Source organism: Dipodomys merriami, unplaced genomic scaffold, assembly GCF_024711535.1.
Source record: "Dipodomys merriami isolate MVZ:Mamm:240054 unplaced genomic scaffold, mDipMer1.0.p SCAF_12, whole genome shotgun sequence".
In the NCBI taxonomy this organism is placed as follows: Eukaryota; Metazoa; Chordata; class Mammalia; order Rodentia; family Heteromyidae; genus Dipodomys; species Dipodomys merriami.
The window spans coordinates 34688374-34706784 of NW_027202493.1; the positions used below are offsets into that span (position 1 = coordinate 34688374).

General features: G+C 38.8%; 1 protein-coding gene across 2 annotated transcripts in view; it reads right to left on the bottom strand.

Annotated features, from left to right (window-relative positions):
• Klhl2 (kelch like family member 2) overlaps positions 1-18411 on the bottom strand; it is a 79319-nt gene that overhangs the window by 28219 nt on the left and 32689 nt on the right. For both annotated transcript variants that reach the window (XM_070016525.1, XM_070016526.1), the window contains exon 5: positions 3312-3474. In XM_070016525.1, the coding sequence (XP_069872626.1) occupies positions 3312-3474 (163 nt within the window). The remainder of the gene's footprint in view (positions 1-3311; positions 3475-18411) is intronic.

Consider the following 18411-nt stretch of genomic DNA (forward strand, 5'->3'; position numbering starts at 1 on the left):
GCTGTGGCTCAAGTAGTAAAGTGCTAGCTTTGAGTAGCGCCCAGGCCTGCAGTTCAAGCCACAGGACCAGCACACACAAAAAAAGCTTCAAGACTGCTGTAAGGAGGGGAATGTGGTATAATTTGGGAAGGGGAAGGAAAAAAATGAATTGTTTAAATAGGGATACAGGTGGACCCATTATAACAATTTGATGTACAAGACTTTATGTCAAAAAACGAACTTTACAACTTTGGTGGAGGGGAGAGGAGAGGTCAGGGATGGTAAGGGGAAACAAAGGAGGCAACAATGCCTGATAAGAAATGTACTCATTACCTTGCTCATGTAATTGTAACCCCTCTGTATGGTATTTTCACAATAAAAAAACATTAATAATAAAAAAAAAGGGAGGGAATGATCTAATGACTTAAAAAGCACACAGAATTCTATCTGGTAAAGAATATGAACTAAACAATTCAGTGCTATTACATTCATAGGATATAGTAAAACCTGGCAGCTACTACTCAAGGCAATATGTTATAAAAACAGAACATTCACGAAAATACAAGGCTGAAGAGTAGGTAAGACACCTCAGAGTTTTCAGTCTGTTTCCCTTGCTCACATCTAGGCTCACATCTAGAATCTTGCTTTACTTACCACCTCTAGCTCTGTTGCCAACTCAACTATCGCTTCCAGTCCTTTTGCCCACATATTGCCAAATTCACTGCTTACAACACACAGCTTCATCTTGACATTGGTAATTTCCCATTAGTACTTTACCACTGAATATAGCTTAAGTAGCTATAGACACGTAATGTCAGTCACTTTCCCTGAGCAAATTGTAGTAGTATCTGCAATGGGGCATACTTTCTAGACATATAGACTGTGCTACTGATATGTGCTATACATTATACATATACACGGCATATATAATATGTCATCTGCATATAAATTCTTCTGTATGTGTATGTATATGTATAAGAATTTCCCTTTTCTGGGCTGGGAAGGTGGCTCAGTGGTAGAGCGCTTGCCTTGCATGCATGAGGCCCTGGGTTCAGTTCCCCAGCACCACATAAGCAAAAACAAAAACGCCAGAAGTGGCTCTGTGGCTCAAGTGGTAGAGCGCTAGCCTGGAGCTGAAGAGCTGAGGGACAGCGCCCAGGCCCAGAGTTCAGGCCCCACGACAGGACCAAAAAAAAAAAAAAAATTTTCCCTTTTCTCTCTAAATCACTTGAACTTTTCTCTTTGCTTCTCTCTAACAAATAAAATAAACTTATTAGCAAATGAAAGATAATCCCCAGGATTTGTCACACTGAGTGAACAACTTGTCAGGTCTCTTATCCTAAAACAACTCCAGTGAAATCACTAAGTGTAAAATCTTATTCTTATTCTGTTTTGTATCCTGTAATAAGGTACATAGTACCATTTTTATTTGATTTCTAAATGCCACAATGTCTCCACAATCTCTAGGTCCCACCTAAGGTAAAATCCCATCAGAGGGAAGAGAAAGCAACTGCATGAATAACAATGATGTCTAAGAGGTACAAGCACCCCACCCTTCACAAATATAGAGTGCTCTTGGGAAAATAAATATATGCATGACTGTCATTTCCTAACTATTATAATGAAGTGTTAGGCAAGGTAACTGATAAGCTTCCTACTTGTGCTAACAATCTGTGATTCTGTTTCTCAATACTATGAATCTCTAGGGGGGAACAATCACATGTACAGCTACACTAGTTCAATTTTAACACAGGCAGTATGGGTGAAACCTGCAAACAGCTAACTCATCTCACCCAGAAAAACTGTCAACAAAGCAAAGACGACATGCTGGTAACTAAGGCATAAATGAAGAGCACAAAACAGAAAAATGATTAATGCCTTTAAGAAGTATCATCCAAGTCAGCCTGAATTTAGTTAAGAGGTGCTATAGCACCCTTTACATAGCACCCAAGGAGAGGGGTTTCTGTATCAGTCAATGAACACGGAAATAAACCTGGACTAATCAGTTTCTATTCTTTAGTATGCATATCACATTGGAAAGGCTGGCAATACTATTAAAGCCACTCATTCAACATAAGTTGCTGTCAAAAGAGCAGTATTCAAAACAGATACTCAGGGCTGGGAAGGTGGCTCAGTGGTAGAACGCTTGCCTTGCATGCATGAGGCCCTGGGTTCGATTCCAGCACCACATAAGCAGGAAAAAAAAGCCAGAAGTGGCGCTGTGGCTCAAGTGGTAGAGCGCTAGCCTTGAGCTGAAGAGCTGAGGGACAGCGCCCAGGCCCAGAGTTCAGGCCCCAGGACCGGACCCAAAAACAAAACAAAACAAAATCAAAACAGATACTCACCCCAAGCAACCATTGCTAGTCTAAATAATAGAAGGGTAAACAAATAAAGGAAACATTTTTGCAGAAAATATTTTAAGGATAACTATTATAGTGAATAAGATACAGTCTGAATACACTTAATTCAAATGTGTTTTTACTAAGACTGGACTATTTTAAACAGGGGTCTAGACATATTGAGACTCCTTGTTACCTTCTACCATAGGGGTTTGGGCACCCCTAGCCTGTTGAGTTGTAAATAGCCAAGCAGAGATACAAATCCTCTGCAACTGCGACAGTTTAAGTTGACACAGGAAAGTCCCTAAGGTCCCAACAGCAGATTGTAACTGCCACCAGGCTTGTCTTCCAGAAAGATGATAAAAGACAAAACAAAACCTGGAAACCTCCAATATATAGTTTTAATGTTTAAAAACTCACACACAATCCTCAGCAACCTTTAGGAACTCACAACAACCTCTTCCCCACAGTGGTGGAGCCATGGGGCCTGCAGAGCAGCACTGGCTTCCCCACCAGGCCAGACACAACAGCCGGGCGTGGAAACCCTGAGGACAGGGTTGCCCACCGATGGGACCTCCTGGACCTCCTTTCCTACTCCACTGCAAAACATCTACATTGTACTGCTCTGGAGATTTTCAAGCTCTGAACTATTCTCATGGATGCCATAAAAGGTGTAAAGAATATATATATGTAAAGACATGAACACTTTCTCACACACCTATTCATTAGACAATCAGAAAGAAAAATACATAGAAAGTCAGTATTTACAACAACAACAAAAAAAACTAGCTAATCTATTATTCAGTCCCAACACCAACTTACAAATGCTTTTAAGTTCTGTATTTCATGAGTATGTTTCAATTTTGCAGTGCTACTATTCTAAGATTTTAAATGTATTGTGATAAAGATCAGATACAGATCAGGATGTACCTTCCCCATGTGACGGAAGAATTGTACCCAAAGACAATAGTGAATAAGATCTTCTCCACTTGCCTGCGTAGGTGTTGGCTTTGTTCAGAAGGTCTGAGCATGCGTGCATGTCAGCGAAAGCCCGGATTCCTAAGCAGTTGACAGGGTGAAGCTGGGATTCTAGAAATTCACAGCAAGTCTTCTTCACATCCTGTAATTGTAACAGACCAGCTGCTGGGAGAAGTACCTGCAACATACAAGTGAATCTGCTTAGGTAGCTGGCTGGGAAAATACTGTCTACTTACCTCTTCTCCTGGAGTACAAGAGGTCTACAGCTATGACCCACACTAAACCCAAATATCCTATAGGAAACAAATGGAACAAACATTTGCGGGAAAAGATGATGACTCTTCATACTCTCCGTGGAATGTTTTAAGGGTGGTCTCTTCACAAGAACAAAAAAAAAAAACTATCAGAGCTGGGCACTGGTGGCTTACACCTTTAATCCTAGCTACTCAGAAGGCTGAGATCTGAAGATCACAGTTTAAATCCAGCCCCAAGAAGGAAAGTCCATGAGACCCTTATCTACAATTAGCCACCTCAAAACTGGTAGTAGAGCTGTGGCTCAAAGTGGTAGAGCACTAGCCTTGAGTGAAAAAGCGCAGGGACAGAGCCCTGGCTGTGAGTTCAAGCACCATGACTGACTTAAAAAAAAAAAAAAGTATCAGATCATATTACTACTGGTTCATTTGCTAAGTATGAGTTGCTATGTTCCTTTGAATTTTAACACCACAAATTAGGATGCTAGAGGGTGCTATGGTTCAACAGAAATGGATTTGCTTCCTTGCTGCAGGGTGTTTGTCTGGTAGAAGGTCTATCCTCCCACTATCTGACTAATGCCACAAACTGCTTCCTTAAGGCAGAACAAGTCTAAATTCAACAGGGGTCTCTAACTACCTGCACTATCTCTAGAGTGCGATATATGTACTAAAAAGGAACACATAAAAGGTAAATACTTAATATCTTTAAATCTATATGAGTAACTCTAAGCAATTTTATATTATAATTATAGGTTATTCTATAGGATTTAACTAGTTTTGTCATAAATACTACATCCAATATCCTTTTCAACTAGGCCTATAAGTTTAGTATGATCTCTGCGATGGTACCATCCTCATTACTTACTTTCATCCAATTAGGGAGGAAAACCTCATTTACAAAGTTATTGAATAGGTGCTACTTTTTATAAATAAAGGCCAAAAAAATCAACTATTAGAAAAGCCAATTTTAGAAAAGATTACATCAGCATAAAAAACAATTTTGCAAATTCCTTTAGGACTTATTTTCTATATACCATCTTGCAGCACAAAAAGAATAATTATGTAACATAATAGTTTATGAGTATCTTTTAGAATTGTCCCAAATCTGTATAAGATCTAAATTGAAAGAAGAAAGAGAGGACTACTAGATGTCCATGTGGCTCATGCCTGTAACCCAAGCTGCTCAGGAGGCTGAGATCTTCGGATCCAGGTTCCAAGCAAGTCCAAGCAGGAAAGTCCATGAGACTGTTATCTTCAATTAACCACCAAAAAGGCAGAAGTAGAACTGTGGTTTAAGTGGTAAATGCTAACCATGAGCAAAAAGTTCAAGGACAGTACCCAGTTCCGGTGTCAGTCCTGGGGCCTGAAAGCATAGAAGCTTTCATTCTGAAATTCAGAGGATGTATATGTGTGTGTGTATATATATATATATATATATATATATATATGTACACACACACACACACACACATATATCTGTATGTGTGTGTGTGTGTGTGTGTGTGTGTGTGTGTGTGTGTGGTGTACACATTATACACAACAGTATAGTCTTTAATTAGACTTTTTATGCTTTAGTACAACTCTATCATTCTCTGAAAAAAAAAAAGGAAACAGCATCTAGAGATAATAATGTCTTTTCCTTCTGAATGTTAAGTAAAACAAAGTGTAAATAATGTAGTTACAGCCAAACCTTTTGCATAATATGTATGTTATGAGAATGAATCTCTATGGAAGGCTTTAATTTGCTGATAATTTTTGGATTGGAAGCTTCCCTGTGCTGGTATAATTGTGCTCCGAAGCAACGTAAAAGCATATTCCAATATGCTTAACAGTGCAGCCATTTAATTCAGCAAACATACACAGTCCAGAAAGTGGTCTTCAGCGTAATATTCATCCTGTGAAATTTCCACAAGCAGTAACAATCACCCATCTAATCAGCATTTTCCCATAGACAACCCAGAACTGTTGAATAATATTCAAAGTACTTGAGAGCCCAGAAACACAGGGAGGAAAAAGTGACTGCACAGAAACAGGTCTGCTATACGAAGCTGGTGGGAGTGCATACTGATCAATGTTCATGAAGACAGCTTGCTTACTTCAATCAAAATCTACAAATGCACATATATTCTGAGTCAGCAATTAACTTATCAAGTCCAGATCTACCTTATCAGGATATGAAAATTCAATAAAATTATAAAATCACAGACCTAGAACATACCTAAGTCCTCAAGGGTAGAATATAAAAGTAATTTTAGGTTGGGTGTGGTGGCTTATACCTATGATATGAATTACTTGGAGGACAGAGATGAGAAGAATGGAGGTTTGAAATATGAGTGTGTGAGTGTGAGTGTGTGTGATGTCATCTCAACCAATAAAAGCTTAGAGTGGTGGTCCACACCTCATCCTAGCTACATGGAAGGCATGAATAGGAAGATCATGATTCAGGCTGGCACATGAAAAGCCCTATTCAAAAGATGCCTAAACTCCTTAGTGATGACAAATGTGCCATATGAGTATGAGACTTCCCTACTACTAGGAAACTATGGGTAATGTGTACATAAGGGATTCTCAATACCAATTTTGCAGCTTCTCTGTAGATCTTAAAACTATACTGGAATAAAATGTATATTTAAATTTTAAAAAATGCCTAAAGCAAAAAGGACCTAAAGCAAAAGGGACTGAGGGAGGGCAAAGGGGAAAGTATCTGCCTAGCAAATATAAGGCCCAAAGTTCAAGTCTTAGTTCAGGAAAAAAAAAAAATAGTTTTAAGCTATTTCTATTGTGAGGCTAGAAATTTTACATATAATTTCTTTTTTTTCTTTTCTTTTTTTTGGGGGGGGGGATGGGAGGGTCAGTAGTGGGGCTTGAATTTTGGGCCTGGGTGCTATCCCTCAGCTCTTCAGCTCAAGGCGAGTACTCTACCACTTGAGCCACAGCACCACTTCCGGTTTACTGGAGATAAGAATCTCACAGACTTTCTTGCCCCAGCTGGCTTTGAACCATGATCCTCAGATCTCAGCCTCCTGAGTAGCTAGGATTACAGGTGTGAGCCACCGGTGCCCAGCTTTTTACATATAATTTCTTACAAATGGCAGTAATGAGTCAAATGTTTCTAGGCTTGGTAAAGATTAATCATAAATATGAACTGAATATATAACAAGTTTATTAGCATTTTTCTTTTGTCAATAAAGCCTTTAAAACTGCCTCACTTCTGTGATGTAATTTTACTAGGACTGAACTGTAAGAGCTCATAATTATGCAATTAATTATATATATCTTCAAGAATAAATACTAATTGTCTCAACCTGCTAACATCACACATAGTAACAGGAAAGCAGCTAGGGCCACACCAACTTCCTCGCTTACTTTATGCATTAAATAAACAGAATGAAATGTTCACCATTTCAGATGAACCAAATATTCCATCCAAACCCCTCACAGGCTGCCTGGGAGCTGTATGAATAGGGATCAAATGATGCCTCTTGATTCGTCTGATAAAGAAACCCAATTCAAGAGACATTAATCACATTTCCAAGTCATATATCCACTCATAAAAAGTGGAGATACAATCAAACCAGCCACCCCTTTGGTCTATTATTCTAATTTCTTCACTAATCTCTAGGTAAACAAGGACAGTGCTTGCATAATTTCTAATTCTCCATTGTTCTCCTTTTCATCAGGTTAATAAAAACAATCACCATTTCAACAATACATTCTCACAGTCTGCTACTTAGTGAGTAATTGCTGGCTTAGGCACAGCCTAAGCACTTGTCAGCCAACAATACTTCATTATCCCCATGATACACAAGTGAATACAGAGGTTTGAGTAAGCTGGGTAACCTGCCTAAGGTTATGTACCTGGCCTGACCAGAGATTAAGCCTACTATGTGAGCAACATTGATTACTTCAGACAATACACAGACATCCTTGTGTTCAAAGGCTAAAAATATAAATGAATAGAAATATATTTTAATAGTTACCTTCCATTTTTATATAGTAATATAAAAATATATGGAAAAATAAGTATATTCAATAATATAGGCATTGTTTCATAAGAAATTTCTGTGAGCAGAAATTCAGTGTAGAGAAAAATATTAAGCATTTCAATTTATTCACATCCTGACAGTGCCACACAAATGATTGAAATCTGGAAATCTCTGATCTATGAGATCAGATTTTAAACATCACTAAAAAAGAAGATCATACAACTGTCACCCCATGGCTTATTTTCGACTAAAACAGATAAACTGTGTCATCAGTAATAAAATAGAAACCACCAACCAACATTACTCTTATTGTGCTTTTCTTTTTTTTGGGGGGGGGGGGGGTCGTGGGGCCTGAACTCTAGGCCTGGGCGCTATCCCTCAGCTCTTCAGCTCAAGGCTAGCGCTCTACCACTTGAGCCACAGCGCCACTTCCGGCTTTTTTCTTTTTGCTTATGTGGTGCTGAGGAATCGAACCCAGGACCTCTTGCATGCAAGGCAAGCGCTCTACCACTGAGCCACCTTCCCAGCGCCTTATTGTGCTTTTCTAAAACTACGTTGAACATTGATGCTAATTAAATAAACCTAGTTTAAAATACTATCATTCTGTAAAACAGAATTTGTTTTCATCTTTACAGATATGTTGATTTTCAACACATTCAGACAAATTAAAGGCTACATACTATATGCAGAAGATGCTTTCAGTAATAAACAAGTAGAGGGGACCACTGATTAGTAAAGACAAGCAGAATGCCAGACAAGGAAGACACACCAGCCAAACAATCAGCATCTGTGTGACACCCTTACACCAGCTGCACGTTTTAAAGTAAAATGCTTTCATCCTACTCCGTGTTGTTTGACAAGCCAAATTACACATAAGATGTTTCTCTTCTGGTTGGCTATTAGGATCTGTAGTTTATTTTCAACTTGGCACTTACTCCAGGAGTAGAAATCATTTATATAGGAAGTCTTTTAAATCCTGAGTCATTATCAATTGTTTATTAAAAAGAGATCAAGAGATCTAGCTGCTCCATACATAATACTTCCAGATGTCTAAGAAAACATGCAAATGTGAAACTCATCACTCCTTCACTGTTAACTTCATTTTAAGTGTATTGCTGAGAAGTGGATTTTTATCAGTCATTTTACATTTATATCAGAAGAATATGTTTATTTAAAGTGTCAGGAATGAACTGAAAACAAACAAGGAAGAAAACTGTCCAAAGGGAAGGGAATGTTTTTTTTGTCAGTTGTGGGGCTTTAACTCAGGGCCTGAGCACTGTTCCTGAGCCTCTTTGTGCTCAAGGCTCTACCCACTTGAGTCACAGTACCACTTCGGGGTTTTTGAGTGGTTAATTGGAGATAAGAGTCTCATGAGGACTTTTCAGTCTGGGCTGGCTTTGAACTGCAATCCTCAGATCTCAGCCTCCTATTGAATACCTAGGGTTACAGGTGGGAGCCACTGGTGCCCAGCTATGCTTTTTTTTTTTTGGGGGGGGGTGGGTTCGGTCATGGGGCTTGAACTCTGGGCTTTGGCACTGTCCACAGCGCCACTTCCAGCTATTTCTGCTTATGTGGTGCTAAGGAATCGAACCCAGGGCCTCATGTATGCAAGGCAAGCATTCTACCACTGAGCCACCTTCCCAGCCCCTATGCTATTTTTTTTTTAGTGGGGGGGAGGGTTCAGTCGTGGGGCCTAAACTCTGGGCCTAAGTGCTGTCCCTTAGCTCTTCAGCTCAAAGCTAGCACTCTACCACTTGAGCCACAGCACCACTTCCAGCTTTTTTTCCCCCTGCTTATGTGGTGCTGAGGAATCGAACCCAGGGCCTCATGCACGCAAGGCAAGCACTCTACCACTGAGCCACCTTCCCAGCCCCATATGCTATTATTTTTAACCCAAGGTTTCTCTTTAAACTGCAGCTCCTTTCACCATGGCTCAAATTGATAAGACAACATCTACCTTGCAGCAGAGTTGTTGGAAAAATTGAATAAGCTATACAATCATCTAACCGTGATTAGGTCCATGGCTCCTAACCATGTGAGCATCAACAGTTCTAACTCAAGACTTTTTTCTTGGACTGAATTAAACACTCAATCCCAGGACAATGGAATATTAAGACTATTTCTCTTCCCTCACAATATCCTGTTCCATATCACTAATATTAAGGTAGCTTTCTCTTTAAATATTCCAAATATTAAGATGTAATCAGGTAACTTACAAAAGCAACATAATAAAGCAGCATAATAAAGGTAAGAAAACAACCTCATGCTTCATTAATTATCAAATATAAATAGGGCTGGGAATGTGGCTTAGTAGAATGCTTGCTTACCATGTATGAAGCTGTAGGTTCGATTCCTCAGTACCTCATAAACAGAATAAGCCAGGATGCTAAGCCTCAAGTATAGAGTGCTAGTCTAGCAAAAGAAACTCAGGAACAGTGTCCAGGCCCTGAGTTCAATCCCCAGGACTGGAAAATAATAAATTTTTAATAATATATAGTATAAATATATGTAATTAGAATAAGAAAGCAGTTTATGACTACTGAAACAATAATTTTTATAAATAATATACATTCAGGTCAAGATTTGGTCATTGTTGATCTCCAGCACTTTTTTCTGGATGGTGGTATTGGTGGGGGTATGTATGTTAAAATATGACAAATCAAACACTTAAAATATAGACTATGTAAAGTACAGCACACTGAAGAAAAAACTTAAAACCCACACTAAGGGCTGTAGATGAGCTTAGTGGTAAAACACTTGCCTAGCACTCATGAGGACACACACACACACACACACACACACACACACACACACACACACACACACACACACACACACACACACACACACACACACACACACACACACACACACACACACACACACACACACACACACACACACACACACACACACGGACCCCGGTTCAAGACCTGCAAAACACACACACACACACACAATCTCTCTCTCTCTCTCTCTCTCTCTCTCTCTCTCTCTCTCTCTCTCTCTCTCTCTCTCTCTCTCTCTCTCTCTCTCTCTCTCTCTCTCCACTGGCAATATGTTCAAGAGTTTGAGGCCAGCCTGGATTATATAGCAAAATACTATGTCATACTATCTCAAAAAACAAACAAAAATCTCCACCCTACTCAGACATTAACCAGAAATCAATTGATTTTTGTGTGTATGTGTGTTGGTACCAAGACTTGAACTCAGAATCTACTTTTTCTTTCACAAGGCTGGCACTCTATCACTTAAGCCACATCTCCAATTCTAGCCTTTTGATGGTTAACTTAAAGTAAGAGTCTCATAAACTTTCCTGCCCAGGATGGCTTCAAACCTCAACCCTTAGATCTCAGTCCCCTAAGTAGCTAGGATAACAGGCATGAGCCACTTTTTGTGGATCTTTAATTCCCATGTTATGTAATACTAAAATAAGCCCTTTAAAATAAATCAATTTCAGGGCTGGGAAGGTAGTAGTAGAGCGCTTGCCTTGCATGCATGAAGCCCTGGATTCGATTCCTCAGCATCACATAAGCAGAAAAAAAAAAGCCAGAAGTGGCGCTGTGGCTCAAGTGGTGGAGTTATGGCCTTGAGCTGAAGAGCTGAGGGACAGTGCCCAGACCCAGAGTTCAGGCCCCATGACCAGACACCCCCCCAAAAAATTAATAATATAATAATAATAAAATAAAATAAATCAATTTCATTTATAAGCCCTGAAACTGTCATAATAAAGCACATTAAAAAGTTATTAAAAAGTAAACTATTAAATAGTTTTTAAAATGGAAAAATAAAGAATACAAAATGAAAAACACATAATAAAAAGTTAAGCCCAATATGGTAGCACTTAATGTAGCACATGAATACAATCTCAGTTGCTCAGAAGGACATAGCAAGAGGACCACAAATTCAAAAAAGAAAACAAAAATATTCACTAATACTGTGAACAGGTTAGTGATACAGTTATACTCATTTTCACAGGAAACAGTTTTCACATATTGTGGCTATCTGAGTAAAGGCAAAACTGTATATAAACCAGATTATCAAAAGCCTAGCAATTTTACTAGACTAACTCTGTGATGAAGACATGAAGTTTCAAGATATAGAACTTTTAAAAAAACTGTATCCAGGCCTGGTACTGGTGGCTCAAGCCTGTGATCCTAGTTACTCTGGAGGTTCAGATCTGGGGATGGCAGTTCAAAGCCAGCCCAGGCAGGAAAGTCCTTAAGACTCTTATCTCCAATTAACCCTCAGAAAACCAAATGTAGCACTTTAGCTCAAAGTGGTAAAACACTAGCCTGAGCAAAAGAGCTCAAGGTCAGCATATCCAAGCCCTAAGTTCAAGGACTTTCCTACCTGGGCTCTTCAAACTATGATCTCAGAGCTCTTTCTCATGAGAAGCTAGGATTAAGTCAGCCATACCCAGCATTAAGATAAATAGGTTGTTTTGTTTTGCCAGTCCTGTTTGAACTCAGGGTCTGGGCACTGCCCCTGAGCTACTTTTGCTCAAGGCTAGCACTCTACCACTTGAACCACAGCACTACGTCTTGATTTTTCTGTTTATATGGTACTGAAGAATCAAACCCAGGGCTTCATGCATGCTAGGCAAGCACTCTACCATTAAACCACATTCCCAGCCCAGATAAATGCTTCTATATACCACAGATGAATCTCAAAATGAGCCTATCTTCAAAAATCATATATTTTAAGGATACAAATCTAACAGATCACTTAATTACTACACTACTCAAGTACCTACCTTTGTCTCAAACAAGTGCTTAAACTCTTCAAGTCTGATACTCACATCACTTTATAAGACGATATTGTCATAAGGACCCTATGTTTCCTACTAAGTAGCTGACCATAACTGACTTCCACACTAAATTTTAAAAACAAAGCTTAAAAAAAATCTTTTCTAGGGCTGGGAAGTTGCCTCAGTGGTAGAGCGCTTGCCTTGCATGCATGAGGCCCTGGGTTCAATACCTCAGCACCACATAAGCAAAAAGAAAAAAGCTGGAAGTGGCACTGTGGCTCAAGTGGTAGAGCGCTAGCCTTGAGCTGAAGAGCTGAGGGACAGCGCCCAGGCCCAGAGTTCAGGCCCCACGACCGGACCCAAAAAAAAAAATATTTTTTCTATACTCGAATATGGAGTAAAATATAAATGAAATGGTCTAACTAGGAAACAGATGTTCTAGTTAGTCAAACATTCTTTTATTAAAGTTATGATTTCCAGCTAAGGGATGGCTCAGTGGGTAGAGCATCTGCCTTGCAAGGAGTACTGAAGCAAACTTCAGTTCTAGAAAACTAAATAAACTAAAATTATGATGCCCAAATTCAGATTTCAAAGATAGTAAGATACTGCCAAGCAAGCATGAAGCCCTGAAATCAAACCAAATGCACACATAAATAAGCTATTTATATTTATATTTTATTTTCTATTTATTATATAAATATGAAATTTTTGTATTTATATGTTGTAGGGCAAATGAACATCAAAACCAAAGTGTAAATAGCTTAAATGTTTGCTTTTGTATAATAAACTTAGGTACCCACTATTCTGGTATTGGGACAAAACACCAAGTTAAAATATTTTAGGGCATTACAGTATCAGATATATTCACTAAAATGACAGAATTTCCCAATGATGTATCATTAACAACCACTAATTAAGAAAGTTTGGTTAAAGAGATTTTCATGTGTGTATGTGTTTTTTTTTCCTCAAGATCTAACCTGTGTTTTCTAAGCACACCATCTGTGAAATGATTTTGCTCCCAAATGCCTTACTCTATATCTCATAAGTAAAGGAGAACACAAATGGAAAAGCAATAGCCATTCACAGACTCCACTGGGAAAAATATCACTTTTTCTTCAGCCACTACATGTCAAACCAATGGAACAAGTTGTTATAAATCAAAGATATGGTATAGTAACACAACTGACCCAGAATGCCATCTCCACATTCATTGACTGGAGAGAACATTACAGAATTTGTTTTATGTACTTAAAATTTTGTTTTATAACCGGGTGCTGGTGGCTCATGCCTGTAATCCTAGCTACTCAGGAGGCTTGAGATCTGAGGATCATGCTTCAAAGCCAGCCAGGGCAGAAAAAGCCCGTGAGACTATTATCTCCAATTAACCACCAGAAAACCAAAAGTGGCACTGTGGGTCAAGTGGCAGAGCACTTGAAAAAAAAAAGAATTTATGTTCTTGACTCAAAATAAAAAGAGTAAGGGAAAAGCCAAAGGACCCACTTCTTCCTAGTATTCCAATCTTACTGAGGTTTTTTTCTTGTGGTCAAGTTTCTTTTTCTTTTTTTTTTTTTCCCCACTTTTTTTTGGCCAGTCCTGGGGCCTGATCTTGGCCTGTGCAGTGTCCCTGAGATTTTGTGCTCAAGGCTAGCGCTCTACCACTTGAGCCACAGCTGTACTTCCAACTTTTTTTTTCTTGTTTTGTGGTTAATTGGAGATAAGAGTCTCATGGACTTTTCTGCCAGGCTGGCTACAAACTACGATCCTCCGATTCCATTTCTTATTTCCTCCTAATATTCATGAGCCTTTTAATATTTTTGTAAGTTTTAATTGGCTCATACTAGCACTTCTATGATGTAACAAAGCATTATTAGCTTAATTTAATAGCTGGCAAACAGAAAGGTTAACGTCCTAGTCAAGGATATGCTTAAGGGGCTGGGAAGGTGGTAGAGTGCTCAGTGATAGAGTGCTTGCCTTGCAAGCCTGAGGCCCTGGGTTCAATTCCTCAGCACCACATAAGCAAAAAGAAAAAAGCTGGAAGTGGTGCTGTGGCTCAAGTGGTAGAGCACTAGCCTTGAGCTGAAGAGCTAAGGGATAGCGCCCAGGCCCAGAGTTCAGGCCCCACGACTGGACCCCCCCCAAAAAAAAGATATGCTTAAAATCAATGGTAAATTCAAGAGTTGATCTCATAATTCTAATATGATAATTAGTCAGGGTCTACTGGCATGAATCTTTGTAGCAGAGGACCAGTCGAAGTGCTTACTATTATTTTCTAAATTGTTCAACAGCAATTTAAATATGCAACACTATGCACTTGATTTAAATGATTTTATCCTAAGAGACCATAGTAGATGTTTTTGTTCATCTTGAAGATAAGCATCACTCAACTGTTAACTCTTCTTATTCTTGGGCAACTTTTAACTATATTATCTCACCAAGATGACCAAAAAGCAACACTGGAGGAGCAGATCCAGAACACAATAACTCAAAACATAATCGAGGCATTGGAGATACACAGCACTTGTTTTGACTACATGAGGCCAAAAATGTAATCCTTAGCACTACAAATTTTTTTTAATCCAAGTTTAATCAAGTGTACGATTATAACCTCTTTCAGAACACTGTTGTTTGTAGTGTGCTTGTGTGTGTGTTTTGTTTTTGGTGACAGTCCTAGGGCTTTATCTCAGGGCCTGGGCACTGTCCTTGCTTTTTTGCTCAAGGCTTGCACTCTACCACTGGAGCCACAGCTTCTCTTCCAGAGCTCCACTTTTGAAATTCACTGGTGGTAAGGGTTTCACAGATTTTCCTGCTTGTCTCCTAAGTAGCTAGTATTACAGGCATGAGCGACTAATGCCAAATAATACTGTTCTTAATATAAAATACCAGGCCTCTGCTCTCTGATTGAGAATCACCATATCAATGAGCCACTACAACTAGAAGAGCTGGCTACATCCTCATGTGCTTGGGAGCAAAACCAGACAACTACTGGATGGTTAAAAAGGAAAGAAGGCGGGGGGGCGGAGAGGGGAGGCAGTGGTGTATCTGAAGGACAACTTTTTTTTTGGTCAGTCCTGGGGCTTGAACTCTGGTCCTGGGTGCTGTCCCTCAGCAATTCAGCTCAAGGTGAGGGCTCTACTATTTGAGCCACAGCACCATTTGAAGTTTTCTGGTGGTTAATTGGAGATTAAGAGTCTCACAGACTTTCCTGCTGGGGCTGGCTTTAAACTGTGATCCTCAGATCTCAGCAGCCTCCCGAGAAGCTAGAATTACAAACATGAGCCACTGGCACCCAGCTGAAGAACAACTATTTGTCAGAATTTTTTCCACCCTAACATCATGTTATATGGAGAGATACAGGACTTCATGGTTCAAAATCACTTGAAATAGTTTTTTTCGCTAATTGTTCAGTAGGGTTCTCCCTCTCGCCCTTCTGAGCTAAGCACCTTCCCAATGAATGCACAGTCACTCGATGATCCTCTGATTACAACAAAATCTGCCATCTAGGTACCTAATTCCAGAATAATGCACACAAGAAAATAAACCTGTGTGTACGTGTGTAGCAAAAAAAAAAAATGTGTTTCACATTTCGAGACCATGTGGCTATTCATTTCTACACAATGCCAACTCACATGCCAACTTGGACTAGTTGGAGCTATTTCTCAGGAGTCTGATCACTGCTAAAGGAGCTGACAAAGTAGTTTCTAGACCTTCATACTAGATAGGAAAGCCAACAGGATACAAATCCCAATCAAAGTGTACATTCTATATTAGGCTTTCTACCTTGCTCATTTTTTCTAGCACAGAGCCAAGTGGTTGGCAGATATGCCCATCAATGTCTGTTTAACTGATAGAGTAACTTCCTTATATATCCATTTTTAAAACAATATCCACTGGATTAATGTCAATGTGTATGTATACAACAGAATAGAAATATACAGCACAAGGTCTCTTACCATCCTCTACTTAACCTACGTACCTGATTAACAACTCTTCTCATGCCTTCAGTTACATATACTCTGTAATGTGCTTGCACGCTTGTGTTCCTCCAGCTGAACTACAGTTTACCAGCTCACAGGTTTGATCTGTTTATGACAACTATGCTTGTTATTGAAATTACACAGTTTAAATAATTATGTAGCAGCCAATGAAAAGTGAATGTAAATTCTTTCTTTGAAAATTATGTTGATTGCTTTAGTGAGACTAGATCATTTGTGACTGCAAAAAAAATTTCAAAAAAGACGTGGGAGGAATTAAAGAGAAATTATATAATTCAAAAAAGCCTCTGCACCAAGATTCCTTGTCAAGAAATTCACTTTAAAAAAAGGAAGACTGAAAGATTAAGGCTGATAAATTTCTATAGTGGGGTTTGTTCAAGAAAGAATATATGGGTGGGGCTAGGATGTAGCACAGTGGCGAAGCGGCTTACTCAATCTAAGCTGAGGTGGATTTGATCCTCAGTACGGAGAAAGAAAAGACAAGAGAATACAGTTAAAAAAGAAAAAAGAGGGGCTAGGAAGGTGGCTCAGTGGTAGAGCGCTTGCCTTGCATGCATGAGGCCCTGGGTTTGATTCCTCAGCACCACATAAGCAAAAAGAAAAAAGCCGGAAGTGGTGCTGTGGCTCAAGTGGTAGAGCGCTAGCCTTGAGCTGAAGAGCTGAGGGACAGCGCCCAGGCCCAGAGTTCAGGCCCCATGACCGGACCCAAAAAAAAAAACCAAACAAAAAGAAAAAAGAAAATATGAGTGTCTAATCCACTGGTCATACTTAGTTTTAGAGCAAAAGACTGATATATAATTGTACATTTATATCTCTCATATTGAAATAGACAGGATACACATGAATTCCTCTTTGATGACTTCTCCAGAATAATAGTCTTGTTGGGATAACTTAACCAAAACTTTTCTCAACCATGCCAACAAGCCAAGCACCATGTAAGCCCCTTTGCCCTTCATGAAGGAATGCCAAGAGTAAAATGCCACAGAACACACTTTTAGCACTTCAAAAACAACCTTCCCTATACAAATAAAATGGACCCACTACATTTTGTTCCCTAGTGTACTGAGATTCTGCTAAATACTGTTTATTACCAATAATTGATTTTAAGTATCTCTTGAAAAACTCATTAAAATTCTGTCCCATCTGTAAAGAAATATTTCTTTCTCAAGTAATTCCTTTTTATGCAACACCTAAATTTCATGAACTGATTAAAACTCATTCACTCTAAATTCTCAAATGTTTCTTAAATCCTTCTGATGTGCTCAAAATTCCAATACAGACTGAACCTTCTGATGAACATTCATGAATTGAGAAATAAATGCATTACCAGTAGTGGCACTGTTTATTAATATGAATTTAGAAATTCATGTTATTAATAAATTCACTGTTTATTAACATTCTTAGCTTTGTTTCTCATGCTTACATCAAGTGAAACGCTTACCTATTTTATGCAAGCCAAAAAAAATACTTAAAGATCAGAGACCAAAATAACAAAACTGCAAATCTAGCAATGAGGTAAACGCTGTAAAAGAAAATTATGATTAAATAAAATTTTAGGGGTTGGAGGCATAGTTCAGGTGATAGACTGTAATGTAAAGCATCAGATAGGAGATGGAGTCTCAGTCTTAGACAAAAAAATTAATATGCTTCTTTAATCCAATAATTCTTTAAAGTTTTTCTACAGGGAATGATGCTTTTGAATGTATAAAATCTCTTTGTGTTACCAGTTAAGACTAACCTAATAGCTGCTGTGTCATATTAAACAAATTCTTTAATCTTTTCCCAACCTGTTTTTTCAATGGTAAAATAAGCTAATATCTGTATTACATTACATGGTGGTGCAAATACCAAATTATGTGTGTATAGATACAATGGCTAGCACACAGTTGGAGGTCTACCCATTGGAAAGTGTTTTTAATACATATTCATACACACATATATAGTCACATTTTTACATATAAAGCCAAGTACTATAATTGAGTCTCTGAGCATTCTAGAGACTGAGGCAGGAGAATTCTGACTTTGAGGACAGCCTGGGCTGGGCCACTGCCTTTACAAACGAATTTCCAAAAGAAAACCAATCTTTGATTTTTATCTTGCGGGGAGGGAGCAATGTCTTGCCACACAGTTCAGGGT